The sequence below is a fragment of the Malus domestica genome, chromosome 05 (genome assembly GCF_042453785.1).
Source record: "Malus domestica chromosome 05, GDT2T_hap1".
NCBI classification, from domain to species: Eukaryota; Viridiplantae; Streptophyta; class Magnoliopsida; order Rosales; family Rosaceae; genus Malus; species Malus domestica.
In genome coordinates this window covers 10,862,020-10,882,571 of record NC_091665.1, presented here as the reverse complement: position 1 = coordinate 10,882,571, position 20,552 = coordinate 10,862,020, and the positions used below count along the sequence as shown (strand labels likewise).

General features: G+C 38.7%; 1 protein-coding gene and 1 long non-coding RNA gene across 3 annotated transcripts; one reads left to right on the top strand and one right to left on the bottom strand.

Annotated features, from left to right (window-relative positions):
• Window positions 1-220: 220 nt before the first annotated feature.
• LOC103410485 (bifunctional phosphatase IMPL2, chloroplastic-like) lies at window positions 221-6,677 on the top strand. Of its 2 annotated transcripts, XM_008349181.4 has the most exons (9): window positions 221-705; window positions 1,147-1,225; window positions 1,663-1,757; window positions 1,858-1,907; window positions 2,040-2,164; window positions 4,859-4,925; window positions 5,407-5,496; window positions 5,850-5,961; window positions 6,274-6,677. In XM_008349181.4, the coding sequence occupies exons 1-9, from the start codon at window positions 381-383 to the stop codon at window positions 6,342-6,344; spliced, it is 1,014 nt and encodes a 337-aa protein (XP_008347403.1). In that variant the 5' UTR covers window positions 221-380; the 3' UTR covers window positions 6,345-6,677. The 2 variants fall into 2 exon arrangements, with proteins under 2 accessions (XP_008347403.1, XP_070678352.1); XM_070822251.1 differs by lacking the exons at window positions 2,040-2,164; window positions 4,859-4,925 and having other exon boundaries at window positions 225-705.
• A 1,014-nt stretch (window positions 6,678-7,691) lies between these two features.
• LOC139195892 (uncharacterized) lies at window positions 7,692-8,942 on the bottom strand. Its single transcript, XR_011580963.1, has 2 exons — window positions 8,500-8,942; window positions 7,692-8,241 (listed from the first exon to the last, which is right to left on the bottom strand). It is a non-coding gene; the product is annotated as an uncharacterized lncRNA (long non-coding RNA).
• Window positions 8,943-20,552: the final 11,610 nt, after the last annotated feature.

Below are 20,552 nucleotides of genomic sequence, written 5' to 3'. Positions count from 1 at the left end.
CATTGTACGTCGTGTGATCAGTTTTTGTTAAGTACGATTAATGTTTAATTTTAAATAAAAATATTTAAAATAATTTTTGATCGCATGATGTACGATGAACGGACATGATTGACGGATCCCGGGATCCTCACCAAAAGGATCCGACGAGGATCCGGATTTGGGGTTCTGGGTCCACATTTGAGACTGGTACAATCCAGCCGGCCTTTCACAATCCAACGGTGCACAAAACACGTCAACCTCCACTCCCTAAACCACCAAATCCAAAAGCCCCCAACTGAATTAGACTTCTCCGAGTTCTGTCACAAGTCCCTCGTTTCTTCAGCCACCACCACTCCACCGCCGTCTCTTCTGTCCCTTTTCAGCCTCATCAGTCTCCCCAAATGCTCTCCCACATTCCCAAACCCCTCTCCTTCTCCCAAACCCCTCCGATTCCCATTCCGATTCCCAATCTCAATACTCCCGCCCTCCGTTTCTCTACTCCCAAGCCCTCACTCTCGCACCTCCGCCTCCCTCTCTCCCGTCCTCCACTCCGTCTCGCAATGGCCTCCCTCTCCGACCTCCCTGACGCCGTCGATTCGCTCCCACCCAACGATTTCGAGCTTGATCGCTTCGCCCAGGTCGCCAACAAGGTTGCCGAGGCCTCCGGTGAAGTTATTCGGAAATATTTCCGGCAGAAATTTGACATTCTCGATAAAGAAGATTCCAGTAAGTTTCTATAAGTGTGTATTACCATACCTGCTCTGTTTTCGATACAATGATCTATTTACACTAACGTGTCCAACTCTTCATCCGTTAGATTCGAAACTAAAACCTCTTAGTGAAGACTGTATTACTAAGCGGCGAGAATAGATTAAATTTGAAAATTTGACGATATACGGGGAATTTGGAGAATATTAGGAATGCTAGATTCATTTGTTGTGATTTTATGTTTGATTGCTGAGAAAATGTACGAAAAGCAAATTTCAATTTGAGCATTGAGTTATGGGCTGTTTTGGTTTCTAAAATAATTGGGAAAACGTTGAAGTGATGAAGCTGAGTGAGCTAGTGCGCGGAAGACCTTTCGGAGTGAGTAATTGATTGGTGTGCAGTGTGGAGTAAGGGAAACTTTATTAGCCATTGATTTCCGGCTTGACTGTTTTCCTGCAGGCCCTGTAACAATTGCAGATCAAACAGCAGAGGAAGCGATGGTTTCAATTATATTAGAGAATCTTCCTTCTCATGCTATGTACGTAACTAGATCATTTTCCTTGCATTTCAATTGGTCGCGAGGAAACTGGAGTGCTTAAGTTGAACTAGACCATAAAATTCTAGAGTGTTTAGATTTACATTCTAAATGATACATTATTTTACCTATAAAAAGCTAAAATGAAATATTATCTCTAATTGTTTTGGTTTTTCAATTTTTTGGCTTGGTGTTTTCATTTTAGAATTGAACGTTACAAGTTTCGCCTAAGCTATGATTGTTTAATTTGATTGACGAGTTTAGGCATCTCATTTAGCTTTTTTATTCTTTACCACTCTCCTATGGCTCTGACTATTTCCCTTAAACCCAATGGAAAATAAAAGAAGATTTGTTTTATCTCAATGTTAAATTTATATGTACAACCACGAATATATAGATTTTGTGCTATCGGAGAAGATATGATGGAGTTTTCATTGCAGTTTTGGAGAAGAAAATGGGTGGAGATGCAAAGAGAAGTTTGCAGATTATGTATGGGTTTTAGATCCAATAGACGGGACAAAGAGCTTTATCACCGGTATGTTTCTCTTAAAGGAAGATTATTTTTATGAGTCTTATGACATGATTTTTTTTCTTTCAAATTCTACTCTGGTAAAATCTGCCGTTTATTTCCCCAGGAAAACCTGTGTTTGGTACTCTCATTGCTCTGCTACACCGGGGTAAACCAGTAAGAATCAACTGCTGCAACATGCGAAATAAGAACAGGCTACTTCTCTATTAGTTTTACTTAAAAGTTACCTAAAAGTTAAATATTATACGTATATACTCTCTTATTGAACTTTTACTTTTTTTCTTCCAGATTCTTGGCATAATTGATCAGCCAATTTTAAGAGAAAGATGGGTTGGGATTAGTGGGAGGAAAACTACATTGAATGGCCAAGTAGTGTCCACACGTGCTTGTGCAAATCTGGCACAGGCTTATTTGTAGGTTCTTCCTTTTTCCTTTGAGTATCCATTGCATAGCCAAAATGATTACAACAACAACAACAACAAAGCCTTTTCCCACTAAGTGGGGTCCGCTATATGAATCTTAGAACGCCATTGCGCTCGGTTTTGTGTCATGTACTCCGTTAGATCCAAGTACTCAGTCTTTTCTTAGAGTCTCTTCCAAAGTTTTCCTAGGTCTTCATCTACCCCTTCGGCCTTGGACCTCTGTCCCGTAGTCACATCTTCTAACCACAGTGTCAGTAAGCCTTCTTTGCTCATGTCCAAACCACCGTAACCGATTTTCTCTCATCTTTCCTTCAATTTTGGCTACTCCTACTTTGCCTCGGATATCCTCATTCCTAATCTTATCCTTTCTCGTGTGCCCACACATCCAACGAAGCATCCTCATCTCAGCTACACCCATTTTATGTACGTGTTGATGCTTCACCGCCCACATTTCGTGTCATATAGCATTGTCGGCCTTATTGCCGTCCTATAAAATTTTCTCATGAGCTTCAGTGGCATACGACAATCACACAACACGCCGGATGCACTCTTCCACTTCATCCATCCAGCTTGTATTCTATGGTTGGGGTCTTATCTAATTCTCCGTTCTTTTGCAAGATAAATCCTAGGTAGCGAAAGCGGTCGCTCTTTGGTACTTCCTGATCTTTGATCCTCACCCTTAACTCATTTGGGCCTCCATTTGCATTGAACTTGCACACCATATATTCTATCTTTGATCGGCTTAGGCGAAGACCTTTAGATTCCAACACTTCTATCCAAAGGTTAAGCTTCGCATTTACCCCTTCCTGAGTTTCATCTATCAACACTATATTGTCTGCGAAAAGCATACACCAAGGAATATCATTTTGAATATGTCTCGTTAACTCATCCATTACCAATGCAAAAAGGTAAGGACTTAAGGATGAGCCTTGATGTAACCCTACAGTTATGGGGAATCTTTGTTTGTCCTTCATGAGTTCTTACGGCAGTCTTTGCTCCATCATACACATCCTTTATAGCTTGTATATATGCGACTCGTACTCCTTTCTTCTCTAAAATCCTCCAAAGAATGTCTCTTGGGACCTCTATAAAGAGCATGTGTAAATTCTTTTTCTTATCTCTATATCTTTTCATCAATCTTCGTAAGAGATAGTTGCCTTCATGGTTGAGTGCCCTGTCATGAACCCGAATTGGTTGTCTAAAACCTGTGTCTCTTGCCTCAATCTATGCTCAATAACTCTCTCCCAGAGCTTCATTGTATGACTTATTAGCTTAATACCCCTATAGTTCATGCAATTTTGTACGTCGCCCTTATTCTTGTAGATAGGCACCAAAGTGTTCTTTCGTCACACTCATTTGGCATCTTCTTCGTTTTCAAAATCTTATTGAAAAGGTCCGTGAGCCATGCTATACCCGTCTCTCCCAAGACTTTCCACACTTCGATAGGTATATCATCTGGGCCCACTGCTTTTCTATGCTTCATCTTTTTCAAAGCTACAACCACTTCTTCCTTCCTGATTTGGTGGTAAAAAGAGTAGTTTCTACACTCTTCTGAGTTACTCAACTCCCCCAAAGAAGTACTCATTTCATGTCCTTTATTGAAAAGATTATGAAAATAACCTCTCAATCTGTCTTTGACCACGTTCTCTGTAGCAAGAACCTTTCCATCGTCATCCTTGATGCAACTCACTTGGTTTAGGTCCGTTGTCTTCTTTTCCCTTGCTCTAGCTAGTTTAAAGATATCTAACTCTCCTTCTTTGGTATCTAGTCGCTTATACATATCGTCATAAGCCGCTTGCTTAGCATCTCTCACAGCTTTCTTCGCCTCTGGCTTCGCTATTCTATACCTTTCACCATTTTCATCGGTCCTATCCTTGTATAAGGCTTTACAACATTCCTTCTTAGCCTTCAGCTTTGTTTGTACCTCCTCATTCCACCACCAAGATTCCTTTTGGTATGGAGCAAAGCCCATGGACTCTCCTAATACTTCTTTTGCTACTTTTCGGATACAACTAGCCATGGAATCCCACCTTTGGCTAGCTTCCCCCTCTCTATCCCACACGCATTGGATGATTACTTTCTCTTTCAAAATGACTTGTTTTTCTCCTTTTAAATTCCACCATCTAGTCATTGGGCACTTCCAGGTCTTGTTCTTTTTTCTCTTTCTTTTGATATGTACATCCATCACCAATAAGCGATGTTGATTAACCAAATTCTCTCCCGGTATAACTTTGCAATCCTTACAAGTTATATGATCCCCTTTCCTCATTAGAAGAAAATCTATTTGTGTTTTTGACGACCCACTCTTGTAGGTGATCACATGTTCTTCTCTCTTCTTAAAGGTGTTGGCTACAAAGAGATCATATGCCATTGCAAAATCCAAGATGGCTTCCCCATCCTCGTTTCTCTTCCCAAAACCATGGCCACCATGAAAACCTCCATAGTTGCCTGATACCTTCTCCGTCTGAGCAATTCCTTGCACCAAGTCTCCAAGATCTTCCCAAAATTTCTCCTTCGAACTCGTAGCCAAAATAATTGTTGCTTAAAAAGTAAACCATGTCTAAAAGGTATCTAGACCTTTATGGCATCCAATTCCTGTGAACCAGGGATGTATAATTTTCCTTTTCTCTTTCAGTTTTGTTTTGAGAATTTTTTTTATATAACTTTACGTGTTCCCATGATTAGGTACACTACAAGCCCACATCTATTCAGCGCAGAGGCAGAAGAGGCATTTATTCGTGTTAGAAATAAGGTTTGTTCATAAAAAAAAAGAGTTTTAAAATTAGGTGACGGGAGAATACTGTCACATGTTAGGTGGATTCACTTATATACAAGAAACTTAGGAATCACACTCAGTTAATAAAAATTACCTGAAAGGGAAAAAAGAGGAGCGCAAAGTTGGACAGTGCTTATTTTGGGCTTTCTTTGTCAGTATCTTTTACTTTTTGTGGTGTTACTATGCTTTGTGGGGTAATTTGAGAGGGTTTTTCATTGTCACTCAATCCCGAGCAACATTGGTAGCTCATTATTACACTGGAATTGATTTTTAAGCCAAATTTCCTAGTATTTAACTCAACATGAGGAAATTTAATGTGAAAATTTGACTCCTAGGTGTCTCATCCATTTTTACATTTTTTGCCAGCAGGTGTTTTCATCTTTAAATATTTTAAAATTTGTGTTTCATATAAAAAAGAGAAATAAAATGATTCAAGTGTTTCATATCTGGTCTGCAGGTGAAAGTGCCATTGTACGGCTGTGACTGCTATGCTTATGCTCTGCTGGCTTCTGGTTTTGTGGATCTCGTTGTTGAGTCTGGTCTCAAGGTAAACTGAACTCTTTGTTGTTAAACTGTTTATATGACTAATTTACACTCTTGGCCATGAAAAGGCGATGCCTGGTGGATTACATGAGTGGTAGCTATTCTATTGAACTCGGGTTGAATTAGTGTGATAATGTACAGCAGAAGGGACTGTTAGATTCTTCTGATGTGTATCTAACCTTTGTGATATCTGCACCTTTCTTTTCTGCACTTCAACGCCTTTTTTGTTACATTGAGCTGTCTAAATCTGCAACCGTGCATTAGTCTTGCTAGATTTTTCATCATCCGTGAAAGATGTTATTGTGTTAGATATACTTCATTGCTTTTACCTAACAAGAATCTCAACTATTTTGTCAGCCATACGATTTTCTTTCACTGATACCTGTGATAGAAGGTGCTGGCGGAGTCATAACTGATTGGAAGGGACATCGGCTTTCTTGGGATGCTTCTCCAAATTCAAAGGCAACAAGTATGCTAACTTCTAATAATGCGTCACCAGCTCTATTTATATATACCGCCTTATTTCTGCGGCTTCATTTTATTTATTTATTTATTTATGTTCTTAGAGGTCGCACTTGGTGCGATGGCAAGTTCCTTCGCCCATAAGCGGTAGGTCTCGGGTTTGAGACTTGGGAGCAGCCTCTCCATAAATGGGGGTAAGGCTAGCCAACATTCACCTCTCCCAGACCCTGCGTAAAGCGGGAGCCTTGTGCACTGGGTACGACCTTTTTATTTATGTTCTTAGAGCTGAATGGATAATGGTATTTGGTGTGTTCCCTAGGTTATAATGTAGTGGCAGCTGGAGATAAGCAGATTCACCAGCAAGCTCTAGATTCATTACAATGGCAATGAATATTTGCGTTCTACTGATATGACATCAAGGAGCTCGGTGAATTGATCAACGGGGTAAGAAGAAGTGAAACGCAAAGCGTAATCTGGAGAAGCTGCATTGTGCGCGTTTGCATATAATTTTGTTGTAATGTTCAAGTTGCGATACAATATTATTCGCAACGGGAAATTCCCCCCATAGATTCAAGATTTGCTGGTATTTGTTCACAATCAAATCTTCTGTTGTAAAATAAAAGATCCGGAGACGACCTCATCTTTTGGATTTTCAACTTGTAAGGAATTCTAAATGGTGAGGCACTTTTTTGTTAATTCCTCAGAAAATATTTTTGCTCACAATATTTTTCCTCAGATTCAAGATTTTATCCCATTGGTGGATTATGGGACCCACACAATATTAATTAAATTAAAAACAAATTGGCTCCAAGCTTTTGTTGTAAAAAACAAGTGGGAGAGCAAGCAGCCAAATTCTACGTCATTTAAGCATCAGTTAGATGCATGGATTAAAGAATCATTTAAGCATCGGTCAGTCCGACAGGAGTGATATAGATATAGGTGAAAATATCAGTAGAAAAATATAACAAGAAATTAGCTATAAAACATATAGATCGTGTTAACCTCAACAAACAGTGCAGTTGTGTGAACCTCTGCAAACTTTAAAACAAACCAATAGTGCTTCCACTTGACATATAAAATGAGGAGAGATTTTTCAGTGTTCCCGTCACACGAAGTGGCACACTACGTGTCCCTATATAAATGGTGGGTTATGTGTGTTAAAAGGTTAATAACTTAAAAATTAAAAGTTTCCACCACTTGCATAAAAACACGTAGTATATCATCCGTGTTTCCGTTACAACTAAAAAATTTCCTAAAATGATGGTTACTACAAGCTACAAAGCAGCCTCGTGCCTCGCATAAAAATCTCATATCAGACTGGTTTGAGATTACTTAAATTTTTTCAAAAGCAACTTCGTAAAAAAATTGGGGCATATTTTATGTTTGATAAATAAAATAAGGTTAATCTTAGTTTACTACCCTGAAGTTTCTTGGTTCTCAATATTTGGTATATGAAGTTTTTTTCGTCCCAGTCTGGTACCTAAAGTTCTAATTCCGGGACACTTTCAAACATTCGTTAAGTTTTCTATGAGAAACTCTGTTAATTGATTACATGGCGCTCATGTGGACAATGATTGGGCGTCACTTGTCAATGTGGCCCACTTGAATATTTAAAAAAGGGGTTAATCTCTGTTTACTACCCTAAAGTTTCGTAGTTTTCAACATTTGGTACATGAAATTTTTTTCATCCTAGAGTCATACCTCAAGTTTTAAATTTGGGACAGTTTCATACCTCCATTAAGTTTTCCATTAGAATTTCTATTAACTGATGACATGGCGCCCACGTGGACAATAACTGAACGCCACGTGTCAATATGGGTCCACTTTAATATTAAAAAAAAAATTTAAAAATTAAAATTTTAAAAAGAAAAAAATTATGGGCTTCAACCGACCCCCTCCCACCTCCCACCTCCCACCTCCTTCCTCTCAACCCTCTCCTCCTTCTCCCTCCCTTCTCTTCTTTGCACACATCCTCTCCACACACCGACCCATTCCCCTTATTCTCCCTCCCTTCTCTTCCTTCCCTCTTCCTCTTTATCCTCTGTGACTTGCAAGTGGATTAAAGGCTTAGAGATTTGGATCTTATCAATGGCATCATCCTTCTCGCATCCTGGTTTCCCTCATTTGCACACCCACCCACCTTCTTTTTCTGCCATGGTTGCTGTGCGCAAGGCTTCAATTCGCGAGGTCGTGGATCTTGCATTCGCACCCTTCCTTGCTAAGGTCCGCCGTGACTTTGCTTTGCTCCGCTATGAATTGGCTCTCAATGGGCCTCTAGGCCTTATGCCTAAGAGGAATTTTCACAAACCCATTGTAAGCAACTAAAAAGCATTGTGTTTTATACACCTCAAAACAGAACATTCATTTCAGAAAACAGGATACCCATTACGAATGAAGAAATTTACTGCATAGATTTTCCACATGACCGAAGAAATTTCGGCAAACCCATTACGAAAACCCAATAAATTTCACAAATTTCAGAGCACAAATTAAAACCTAGCAGATAATCCCTGAGAAAATCACAAAAAAAGTAAAATAAAATTACCTTGGACGAGGATGACCCAGGTAGCAGAGGAGAAGAAAGATGAGAGAGAACTAGCTGAAAGCTGAGGGAGCAGCTAGCAGATGGCTCGCGTCAATCAAAAGTAGAAAAAACGGATTCAGAATTCTTCGAAACGGAAACGGCTGTTTCTGAAAATGCATTTTCGCAGAACCGCCGTAAAGATAAGGTATTTAGCTGCCCTTCTCCACCTAGGTTCTTGATCTTGGTACTTAATCTACTGTTTTCTTTCTTCTTTTTTTTGTTCTGAATTTTGAGGTTAGGGTTAGGGATCAGAGGGAAGGGTGGGAGAGCTCCGTGTGGACTGCAGAGGAGAGAAAGGAGGGAGAAGGAGGGGAATGGGTGGGTGTGCGGGGAGGATGGGTGCAGAGAAGAGAAGGGAGGAAGAGGGAAGGAGGGAGTCGGGAGGGAGAAGGAGGGAGGGGGTCGGGTGAAGCCCAGAAATTTTTTATTTTTTAAATTTTAATTTTAATTTCTTTTTAATTTTTTAATGTTAAAGTAGACCCATATTGACACGTGGCGCTCAGTTATTATCCACGTGGGCGCCACGTCATCAGTTAATAGAAGTTCTAACGGAAAACTTAACGGAGGTATGAAACTGTCCCAAATTTAAGACTTGAGGTATGACTCTGGGATGAAAAAACTTCATGTACCCAATGTTGAAAGTCACGAAACTTTAGGGTAGTAAACAAAGATTAACCCTAAAAAAAAATTAAAAATAAAAAGATAATAATTCAACCCACCCATCAGGTGTAATGGGACGAAATTGTAATGAATGGGTGATGCGAAAATTATCTTAACGCACAAATTTAACCCTCTTTTGATAATTGTAGTACAAGTATAAGTAGGAATCGTTCTGGACCAGGGATTAGGAGGGCTTGCTAATAACCTCTAAATTGACTCAAAAACATAAAATTAAACTTAAAAACACTTAACAAGACTCACAAGACTCAAAGCAAACTTAAATTACTCAAAACAGCTTAAAACAACCAAATAAACTTAAACTAGACACTATGAATGACTTTGGACGAAAATTGACTTTTATTTGAATGAAAACACTTAAAAACACAAACTAAAATAGATTTGAAACACTTTGAAACAAAAAACTAACAGGGGGGTTTTGATTTGGATGAAGTTGAAACAAACAAACAAGTATGAAAAAATAGACAGATTGTAAAGTGAATGTGAGAAATAAGATGATGGATGGGATAGCTAGAGGCTTTTTCTCCACACATGACATGTATGCAAATAACTCGATTTCCAGTTACTACTTCATTGAATTATGAACGATAATGCTTCAAATTAACCGTGACATCACTAGTTAACTCTCAGATTTTCCTTGTTTTATTAGATTGGATGACATCATTTGACAACCCAAAACATTCTTCCAAAGTTCCCTACATGACATCATAATAGAGATACAATCAAAGATCATTACGTTTAATGAAAATCATAAGCATTGACAAAACACTTGCAACTATGACATCATGTCACTCATGCTAGGAATTGAACTTAACACGATCGTTTATAAGCGACCTTCACTACATGTCAATATAAGTTTGTAATGATTATGTGAAACTTCCTTATATTCTAGCAACGGATTTATGCATGCTAATTAAGTGTCGACCCTTAATTAACAAATACAAATAAGTTATCAATCAAATAGTTAAGCCAATTGCATTCATGATTCAAGAGTTCATAACTGGAATTTATCAATTATATTGCACACATAATCATGGCTTTGAAATCACCCCTAGCCAAGAGGGGTTTAGCCACTCATATTTACAACAAAACGAAAGGAAATGAATTTAAACATTAGAAACAAAAGAAAGAAAATACCTAAACGCTCCAATGATCCAAGTTGGACAACAAGCACATCCAAGCACTTTCTTTCCCTTCCTTTGCTACGACACAAGGTGTTGGTGAGTGTTTGAAGGTTTGTTTGTATGGATGAATGGATGTGTTTAGATGAAGGTTGTGTTGAAATGGGAGTGAATGATCTAACCAAGTATGAACTAAATTTATGTTACACACACTTCCTTTTATAGAGGAAGTGCATGGCAATGGAGGGGAACATGGAGTGGTGTAGCAATTGAGTGCAATGATGCAATGTAATGATGCATGAAATCTGAAATGGAGGGAAAAAGGAATGGTGTAGCAATTGAGTGCAATGATTCAATGTAATGATGCATGAAATCTGAAATGATGGAAGGGACAAGGGTGATTATGCATGGCATGGGTGGAAAGGTGAGTAAGTGGTGAATCAATGAGTGCAAGGAGGTGAAAGGATATTGTACACATGGTAGACAAAGGAAAGGAAGTGGAATGATGCAACAAATGAGTCAATTGAGGGAACATGGATGATGATGCAAGGCATAGAAATCCAAAGGGAGTGCAATGGTGGTGCACGACAATGATGGAAAGGTGAATGGTGGAGTGACACCCCTTTGTGGCTAAGCTCTTTGTCATTTTTACATTAATTCTTCTTTCTCTTTAACACATTCCTAGCCTCTTTAGTCTTCAATTTCGTCCATCCACCTTGCTCCATGCATGTGCTATTCATTCCAAGCCCAAAACTGCTCCAAAATGCATCTTATTGCTTTATAAGGCCTATGGACCTATAAACACACGAAAATAGCTTAAAATACATAATTAACTAAGAAATAACAACATAAATGCATGAGAACAAGCTAACTCAGTTGCATAAATATGCTCCTATCAAATTCCTCCACACTTAGCTTTTGCTAGTCCTCGAGCCAAACGAAACAAACAATACACAACCTAGATTTTGGTCATCTTTACACTTGAGCACATACTTAATTACAGTCACCACTTACTAGTTCACAATTAACCAATTAAAACAATGTTTTGAATGTAGTAACATGCCTTAGAGAATTTGCTCAATTCCTTACAAGATACTCTCTATTTTCACACACATTTTCTGACTACACACCCTACACTAGTATATGTGAGAAGATTGATGTAAACATGAAAGACTAGGACTCACATATGTTATAACAAAGAAAGTAATTTTCTGGAGTTATTAAGCATGTTTAGATATGATCTCATGAATGGAATGCTACTACTTAGATGCGAGAACCAGTGACACCATATGCTCATACCAATTTCGAACTCCACAAATTGAAACACACAACACTCAAGATTGAAATCAAGGGTTGTAACAGGGCTTGGGGGTAATGGCTAATAAAGAAAGGATATGAATAACAAACGTTCTTAAAGCGATAGGAAACAAAGCAATGAAATAGACACTTGGAATTCACTATAGAATGCATAATCAACTTTTAAATACAAAGGGAAGATTCATGCAACACTTTGGGCTCTTTTTCATACTCTTTTCAATTCTTTTTTTCTTTTCACTCTTTTTTTTTTCTTTTCTACCCGTGCCTTATTAAGGACTTTGGCACACACACACACACAAGAATCACTTCCCCCACACTTGCTTTCTGCAATACATTGATAAAAAAAAGAGTTCATTTTTAAGTCATGCTTTACTATGCTTCAAGAATAAAGGTATGGATGGTCCTAAAACTAGGCTAGATAAGGATAGTGTGGGTTAACAAAGAACATAGGCTTAACAAGGTTCAACGGGTTCAATGGGGTTAAACTTAAACACATAATGAAATAGGGGCACGGCAATTTGGCTTTGGTGGTCACTACACAACTTCATCTTGAATATGTGTTATGCAAATCAATAGCATGCTTTGAATGAAATAGGCATGAGTTCTAGCATTTGGAACTAAATGATGAAACGCCTTCTAAGTAGCAACCAAGCAAAGAATAATGAGATCATGCAATGACTTTAGAAAACAATGGTGCACAGATTATTAACTCTCCAAATAAACGTTTAGGCTCAAGTCTCACAAGGTTGTAGCGTTCATTTGAGTTCCTTCCTTTAAGCATGTTACAAAAACTAATTTTTCCTTTATGATTGCATGTGAATTCATAAATTATAACCACAACCAAGCATACACCAAAGAGTAAATCAAATTTTCATCCATGTTTATAACTCTCTTTAACAGTCATGTAATTAAAAACCAAATCCTCATCATTGTGTTGGAAGGTACCCTAAGACACAAATAAACACACAAAAACAACTCTTTTTGGGTTTTTCAAAACAATTTTTCAAATTTTTATGAGGTTTTCGGATTTTTATGTCAAAACACACAAAATCACTCCAAAACAGCTTAAAAACACTTAAAAATAGCAAGGAACAACACTAGAAGTAATGGGTGATAAACTCCTACGAATTTCATGTAAAACAACTTGGTTACCCCCCCCCACACTTAAATCAAACATTGTCCTCAATGTTTCAAACATAAACTCACATAAAAACAAGCAAACAAACAAACAATGAATAAACATGACAAGTATGGCAAAGTAAAAACCAGACAGAGTAGAGTTTAAGAACTCAAATCTGGTTTTGGAGATAGATGATCTTGTTGACTTTCCACAGCTTTGATCTCGAAGTGGTTTGGAATTCTGAGCGAGGAATATCAGAGTTTCTTGGTTTCAAATCAGACTCATTCTGCTGGGTTGATTTGATTGTGCAGTTTGAATTCTTCTTTGCTTGTTTCTTCTGCACGGTAGGCAGGCACGAGGTAGAGATGATGGTTTGTTTCTTTCTTCAATCTTTCCAAGTGCCCACCATTTGATTTCTTTCTCCTTGTCCCTAGCTGAGGATGAATTAGCACATTGTCTCCACATGCTTCGAGGTATCATTTTCACTTCCCTTATCTGTTCCCCAGGAAAATGTGGTAGACGAAGAAGAAGCATAAGATGTTGAAGATGAGTACTCCAGAGCAAGGCTAGGTAAGCAATCAGGAAGAGGTTCCAGGCAGTCGGTTCCAGATCGGAAGATTGATACCAAGTGCTGGCTGATTGCTCTCTTTCTCCTTGTCCCGTAGATGAAAACAACAATAAGGAGAAGGACAGGGAGAAAGCATGATATGAGATACTCTTGCTTTCAACCTTCATGATATGAAATACTTTTGCTTTGGATGAGTTGTTTGCAGAGGTACCCTAAGGAATAAGGAACACTGAGTGACTTGAAAGGCTTCGTTGGGAAGGCATTCTCGGAGATGAAGAAAAGTTATGTATGTCTGCCTTGCAATGGAGGGTGAAGGTTGACATTTATAGGAATTAATAACCAGTATTATTCTTTCACTCTTGTCGACAACCGTTGGATGATTTAATAGTAAACTTCACGTGCCTTTTACTTCATAAGAAATCTTCGACAGATTACCCGTAATTTCCACAAGGCTGAGTGTGCATGTGACAGGCGCTGACACGTCTGGAAAAGCAAGCGCCTTTTCGATATCTGGAATCAGCGCTTCGACAAACTGTCCGTGATTTCCGCAAAGCTGAGTGTGTATGTGACAGATGCTGACACGTTTGGAAAAGTAGATCCCTCTCCGATTTCTGAGCTTGCCTCTTCGAGTTCTGAGCTCGCCTCTTCGAGTTCTGAGTTTCGTCGAGTGCAAAGGTTGCATGTGACAAGTGCGGACAAATCTGGAAAATAAGATTGGCCCGTGGTTTCTGAGCAAGCCCAGCTTTTGAGAAAGCTAGCGCCTCTTCGATTTTTTAATTGGACTCTTCGATTTCTGAGCTCGTCTCTTCAATCTCTGAAATCCTGTCGAGTGCTGGTTTTTATAGAGGCGCGCAGTACGTTTCAAAGCACACTTGAATTTTTTCCTGTAGAAACTCCCTTCTTGCACTTCTACTATCTTGACTTGTCCGACCTCTTCTTTCTTCAACACCTTTGAAAATGTTTGGCCCCTCCGACCGTCATTTTGACTTGAACCTTGGTGAAGAGGCAACCATGCCTTCTCCAGACAACATATGGCGCTCATCCTTCATATCCCCTACTGGTCTTCTTACCGTTGGGGATTCAGTGATAAAGAATGATATGATCACTGCAGTGGTGGCCCGGAACCTTGTCATTCCCAAAGATAACAGACTGCTTTCCAAATGGTCTGATGAGTTGGCTGTTAAGGATTCTTTGGCTCTCAGTGTGCAGTGTGCAGGTTCTGTGTCTAATATGGCCCAACGCCTATTTGCTCGAACCCGTCAAGTTGAATCATTGGTGGCTGAAGTGATGAGTCTCAAACAGGAGATTAGAGGGCTCAACCATGAGAATAAACAGTTGCACAGGCTCGCACATAACTATGCTACAAACATGAAGAGAAAGATTGACCAGATGCAGGAATCTGATGGTCAGATTTTACTTGATCATCAGAGGTTTGTGGGTTTGTTCCAACAGCATTTGCCTTCGTCTTCTGGGGATGTACCGCGTAATGAAGATCCAAATGATCAACCTCTGATGCCTCCTCTTTCTGGGGCTCCACCGACCGCTGAGGCTCCACCGACTACTGAGACTTCTCCTAAGCAGCCTTTATGAAGGATTCCTCTTGTATTTTCTGCTTAATGTTCTTTTTTTTTCATGAAAATGAATGTAAAAATACCTTGCATATCTGTCAATGTTTCAAAAATAAACTCACACTAAAAACAATTAAACAAGCAACAAATAAAAATGACAATCACAGTAAAATAAAATGCAGAAAGGGGAAGACTTTTAGAAACGCAAAACCAATTGTGGAGCGATTAAAAAATCTTCCTTATTTTTGAATACATGGGTTGCCTCCCAAGAAGCACTTGCTTTAACGTCTTCCAGTCGGACAAAACTTCCTTCTAAGCTTAGATAGGGCCCATAGCATGGAATTTATCCTTGAATGGAAGGTGATACTTGATGTGATCCGGCAATGGTTTAAATTCTAGTGTAGGTGCCTGAATCATCAAAATCAGCAAGTTAGTATAAAATAAAATCGAAGTTGGAGAAGATGGCTTACTTGCTTGCTCTGACACAAACTCAATTACGAACACCACATCTTTGAAGGTTGTAGAGATATAGGATTTGGCCAGATTTGGTGTTTTGAGAGTTATGACTTGTCCTGTGTCATAAAATCCAACTTCTTTGGGATTTTTCGTCTCAAGTGTATCTTCTTTGATGAATCCTAGACATTCCCCATCCACTTCTTGCTCTTGATTCTTTAGAAAGGTTTCGAAGATGCCTTTCTCACCCTCTTCTTCCTTGGATTGCTTGATCCTACAAGGAATAAAGACATTTGATGAAATAGGGTCAAGACGAATTGAATTTAGGCTTACCTTGGTTGTAGTGGACGACATAGAGGGCATATAGGGTTGCGGCAAGGGTGATTCTTCCCTTATCGTGGCCTTGTTATTCTCCTCTTCTTCGAGCATCAGTTGTTCATCCATGTTTTGGCTTGGTTTGGATGTCTTGGGTTCACCTCTAACCTCCATAACACTTCCCAAAGTAATAGCATCATGGATTTCAAAATCTTCCTTCAAATTTTCAATAGTTAAGTTGGAGAGTTCACTTTGCTCTTGAATTTGTGCCGTGAACTCCATAATCTCTCCAAGTTGATTTTTCAATTTGCTCATATCCTTAGCTTGATTGAGCATTGTTTCATTTTGATTTTGCTGCCCCTGCACCAAAGAGGTTAATAATTGAAAAATTTGATCACTATCCGTGGACATACTTGAATTTGATTGGAATTGTTGTAGGGGAAGCTGTGGTGGCTGCGTAGGTGTTAAATAAAACTCATCAGATTGCTGCCAATATCCATCTTGTTGAGCCTCCTTGGTTTGATTTTGTGAGCCATGCACCAATGAATTTATTTCATCAAAAATTCGATTATAATCTATTGACGAACCTGAGTTTGATTGAGCATATTGTATATGAGGTTGTGATGGCTGCATAGGTCTTGAATGGAACTCCTCTTCTTGCTGCCAATATCCATCTTGTTGGAATTGTTGAGGTTCTATGTAATTTGAATAATCTCTCCAATCCGAATTGTAAGCGTTGGAAAACATGTTGTCCCATGATTGGCTATGGCCTTGATAACCCCAAGCATCTTCATTCGCAGCAAATTAAGAATATTGCTGAGTTGGATATCCTTGCCCATAGGACACACCACATGTAGGGACATTTTGCATTGTGGTCCTTTCGGCATATTGTGACAATTGAGAAGTAAGTTCCGCCAATTGAGCTTGAATGGTAGCAAAATCCATGTCTTACTTCCCTAGTACCTAAAATCAAGGAAACAAAACTAAATCAAATATCAAAAGTAAAACAAAAAAAACAAAAAAACACAAACAGAAACAAAGTCAGTAACTAAAAACAAAAGACACGAAAATAAACAAAAAGAAATAACAAGGGATTAGCAAAGTTGCTAATCCCCGTCAACGGCGCCAAAAACTTGATGCGAAAATTATCTTAACACACAAATTTTACCCTCTTTCGACAATTATAGTACAAGTATAAGTGGGATCGTTCTAGATTGGAGATTAGGAAGGCTTGCTGATAACCTCTAAATTGACTCAAAAACATAAAACTAAACTTAAAAACACTTAACATGACTCAAAGCAAACTTAAATTACTCAAAACAGCTTAAAACAACCAAATAAACTTAAACTAGACACTATGAATGACTTTGGACGAAAATTGACTTTTACTTGAATCAAAACACTTAAAAACACAAACTAAAATAGATTTGAAACACTTTGAAACAAGAAACTAAAAGGGGGGTTTTGATTTGGATGAAGTTGAAACAAACAAATAAGTATGAAAAACTAGACAGATTGTAAAATGAATGTGAGAAATAAGATGATGGATGGGATAGCTAGAGGCTTTTTCTCCACACATGACATGTATGCAAATAACTCGATTTCCAGTTACTACTTCATTGAATTATGAACGACAATGCTTCAAATTAACCGTGACATCACTAGTTAACTCTCAGATTTTCCTTGTTTTATTAGATTGGATGACATCATTTGACAACCCAAAACATTCTTCCAAAGTTCCCTACATGACATCATAATAGAGATACAATCAAAGATCATTACGTTTAATGAAAATCATAAGCATTGACAAAGCACTTGCAACTATGACATCATGTCACTCATGCTAGGAATTGAACTTAACGCGATCGTTTATAAGCGACCTTCACTACATGTCAATATAAGTTTGTAACGATTATGTGAAACTTCCTTATATTCTAGCAACGGATTTATGCATGCCAATTAAGTGTCGACCCTTAATTAACAAATACAAATAAGTTATCGATCAAATAGTTAAGCCAATTGCATTCACGATTCAAGAGTTCATAACTTGAATTTATCAAATTATATTGCACACATAATCATGGCTTTGAAATCACCCCTAGCCAAGAGGGGTTTAGCCACTCATATTTACAACAAAACGAAAGGAAATGAATTTAAACATTAGAAACAAAAGAAAGAAAACACCTAAACGCTCTAACGATCCAAGTTGGACAGCAAGCACATCCAAGAACTTTCCTTCCCTTCCTTTGCTACGGCACAAGGTGTTGGTGAGTGTATGAAGGTTTGTTTGTATGGATGAATGGATGTGTTTGGATGAAGGTTGTGTTGAAATGGGAGTGAATGATCTAACCAAGTATGAACTAAATTTATGTTACACAAACTTCCCTTTATAAAGGAAGTGCATGGCAATGGAGGGGAACATGGAGTGGTGTAGCAATTGAGTGCAATGATGCAATATAATGATGCATGAAATTTGAAATGATGGAGGGAACAAGGAATGGTGTAGCAATTGAGTGCAATGATTCAATATAATGATGCATGAAATCTGAAATGATGGAGTGCAATGATTCAATGTAATGATGCATGAAATCTGAAATGATGAAGGGGAGAAGGGTGATTATGCATGGCATGGGTGGAAAGGTGAGTAAGTGGTGAATCAATGAGTGCAAGGAGGTGAAAGGATATTGTGCACATGGTAGACAAAGGAAAGGAAGTGGAATGATGCAACAAATGAGTCAATGGAGGGAACATGGATGATGATGCACGGCATAGGAATCCAAAGGGAGTGCAATGGTGGTGCACGGCAATGATGGAAAGGTGAATGGTGGAGTGACACCCCTTTGTGGCTAAGCTCTTTGTCATTTTTACATTAATTCTTCTTTCTCTTTAACACATTCCTAGCCTCTTTAGTCTTCAATTTCGTCCATCCCCCTTGCTCCATGCATGTGCTATTCATTCCAAGCCCAAAACTGCTCCAAAATGCACCAAAATGCATCTTATTGCTTTATAAGGCCTATGGACCTACAAACACACGAAAATAGCTTAAAATACATAATTAACTAAGAAATAACAACATAAATGCATGAGAACAAGCTAACTAAGTTGCATAAATATGCTCCTATCATTGGGTTATTGTAAAAGAATTTTGGGGTCTTTTTTATAATAGGAGAAATTGTAGTGAAGTTAGTTAATGAACTTTTTTATTTTGTGCTGAGTTGGCATTCACACACTCGATGAGGCCTTTAGTGTTGGTTATATTCTTCTTTTAGTGGAGCAACGGTCATATATGGAAAATTAATATTTTTACTCAGTTTAATTGTGCTTCCCTTTCCTCTTCATATTCCCCCATTGTTGCAGGTTAAAGTCAAACCTAGAATATGGGTTACTAACATTGGTATCACACACCGATCTTGGGTCCCTTCCTTGCATACCCTGCCGTCCCGCTCCTACTCGTGCCACCACCATGGATGCTCACATCTCTGCCTTGGAGGCTTCATTTGCTAACGTCTCCCCCTCATTGCTAAAATGGTGAACTCGTCAACAAACCCGGTCGTTGCCACTGCCTTTGATGCTTAGCTCCCTGAACACCTCGATAATCACCTTTCGATGTACTTCGAGAAGTTTCATTGGGAACTAGCATTTAACAGCGAGGGTGAAAGCTCCTTCGCTCCGAATGTTGCTCATCATCCTTTTCCACATGATATGGACCAGATCCAGCTACCTCGAAGCCCAGACTGGACCGATGGTGGTCAACCCCTCGTCAACCTTGGGCACTAATAGTGGATTTCCCTCATTTCATGGATGGGGGCGATCTATTGGTGTGGATATACAAGGTAGACTAGTTTTTCTCCGTCTACAACACCCTTGAGAATCAAAGAGTCTTGACTGCTTCTTTTCACCTTGATGGTGAAGCTCTCCATTGGTTTAAGTGGATGGATTGCCTCCATTCCACTCCACGATGGGTGGAATTCACAAAAGCATTTGGCCATCCGAGTTCGATGATAGTGTTGAATCATTATTTAAGCTTCGCCAAACAGGTTCATTACATGAGTACTGTTAAAGAAATCAACGCCATCTCATTGAAAGACCTACACAAATCTAGAATAAATAATTCTAGAACATTCACTAAAGTTGGTTAGCTAGATTATCCAAGTTAAAATAGTCATTTGTAGAAAGGACTAGAAGGTTGTTTCTTAAGTTGGTGGAAGAGTCTAGAAGAATGGTGAGGTTTCCACCAATATGCAAGATTAGTGTAGATAATTCTAGCTTAGGAAGTTAGTGGAATTATCTAGATATCTCTAGCATGATGTTTCCATGCTTCTCCAAGGTTCCATCCATGCCTATAAAAGGAGAAGGCATCCACATCATTTGTATCAACCAACCAACCAAGAAATCAAGAACTAGTAAGAGCAAACCAAATAGCCAAGAAGAAAAGCAAGTAGTCCTAGTGAGGAGTGTGAGTGGTCTAGAGTTTGTCTCTAGAAAGTGAGTGAGTGTCATAGCTTCTAAGTTGTGTCCTTGAGAGTTTGTGTTGTAATATTTTGTGTGTGTAATACAAGTAATTTGTTTACTTGTGTTGTCTCTCCAACATTTATGTTAGAGTTGTGTACTCTAATCTTTCCTCAACAACTACATTACTGAATTCAGGAGGTTAGCTAATCGAACCACTGATTTGGGCCCGATCTTACTCAAGAGTTGCTTCTTGGGTGGACTTAAGCGTGAGTTGAAACATGATATTAAGCTTCTTAAACCTACAAATGTTCATGATGCTATTGCAATTGCTATTCAGTTGGATACTAAGCTCTCTGAATTGAAACTTGTGACTACTAAGCCTATTATCTCTGCTAAACCACACACTGCAGTTTCCAATTTCC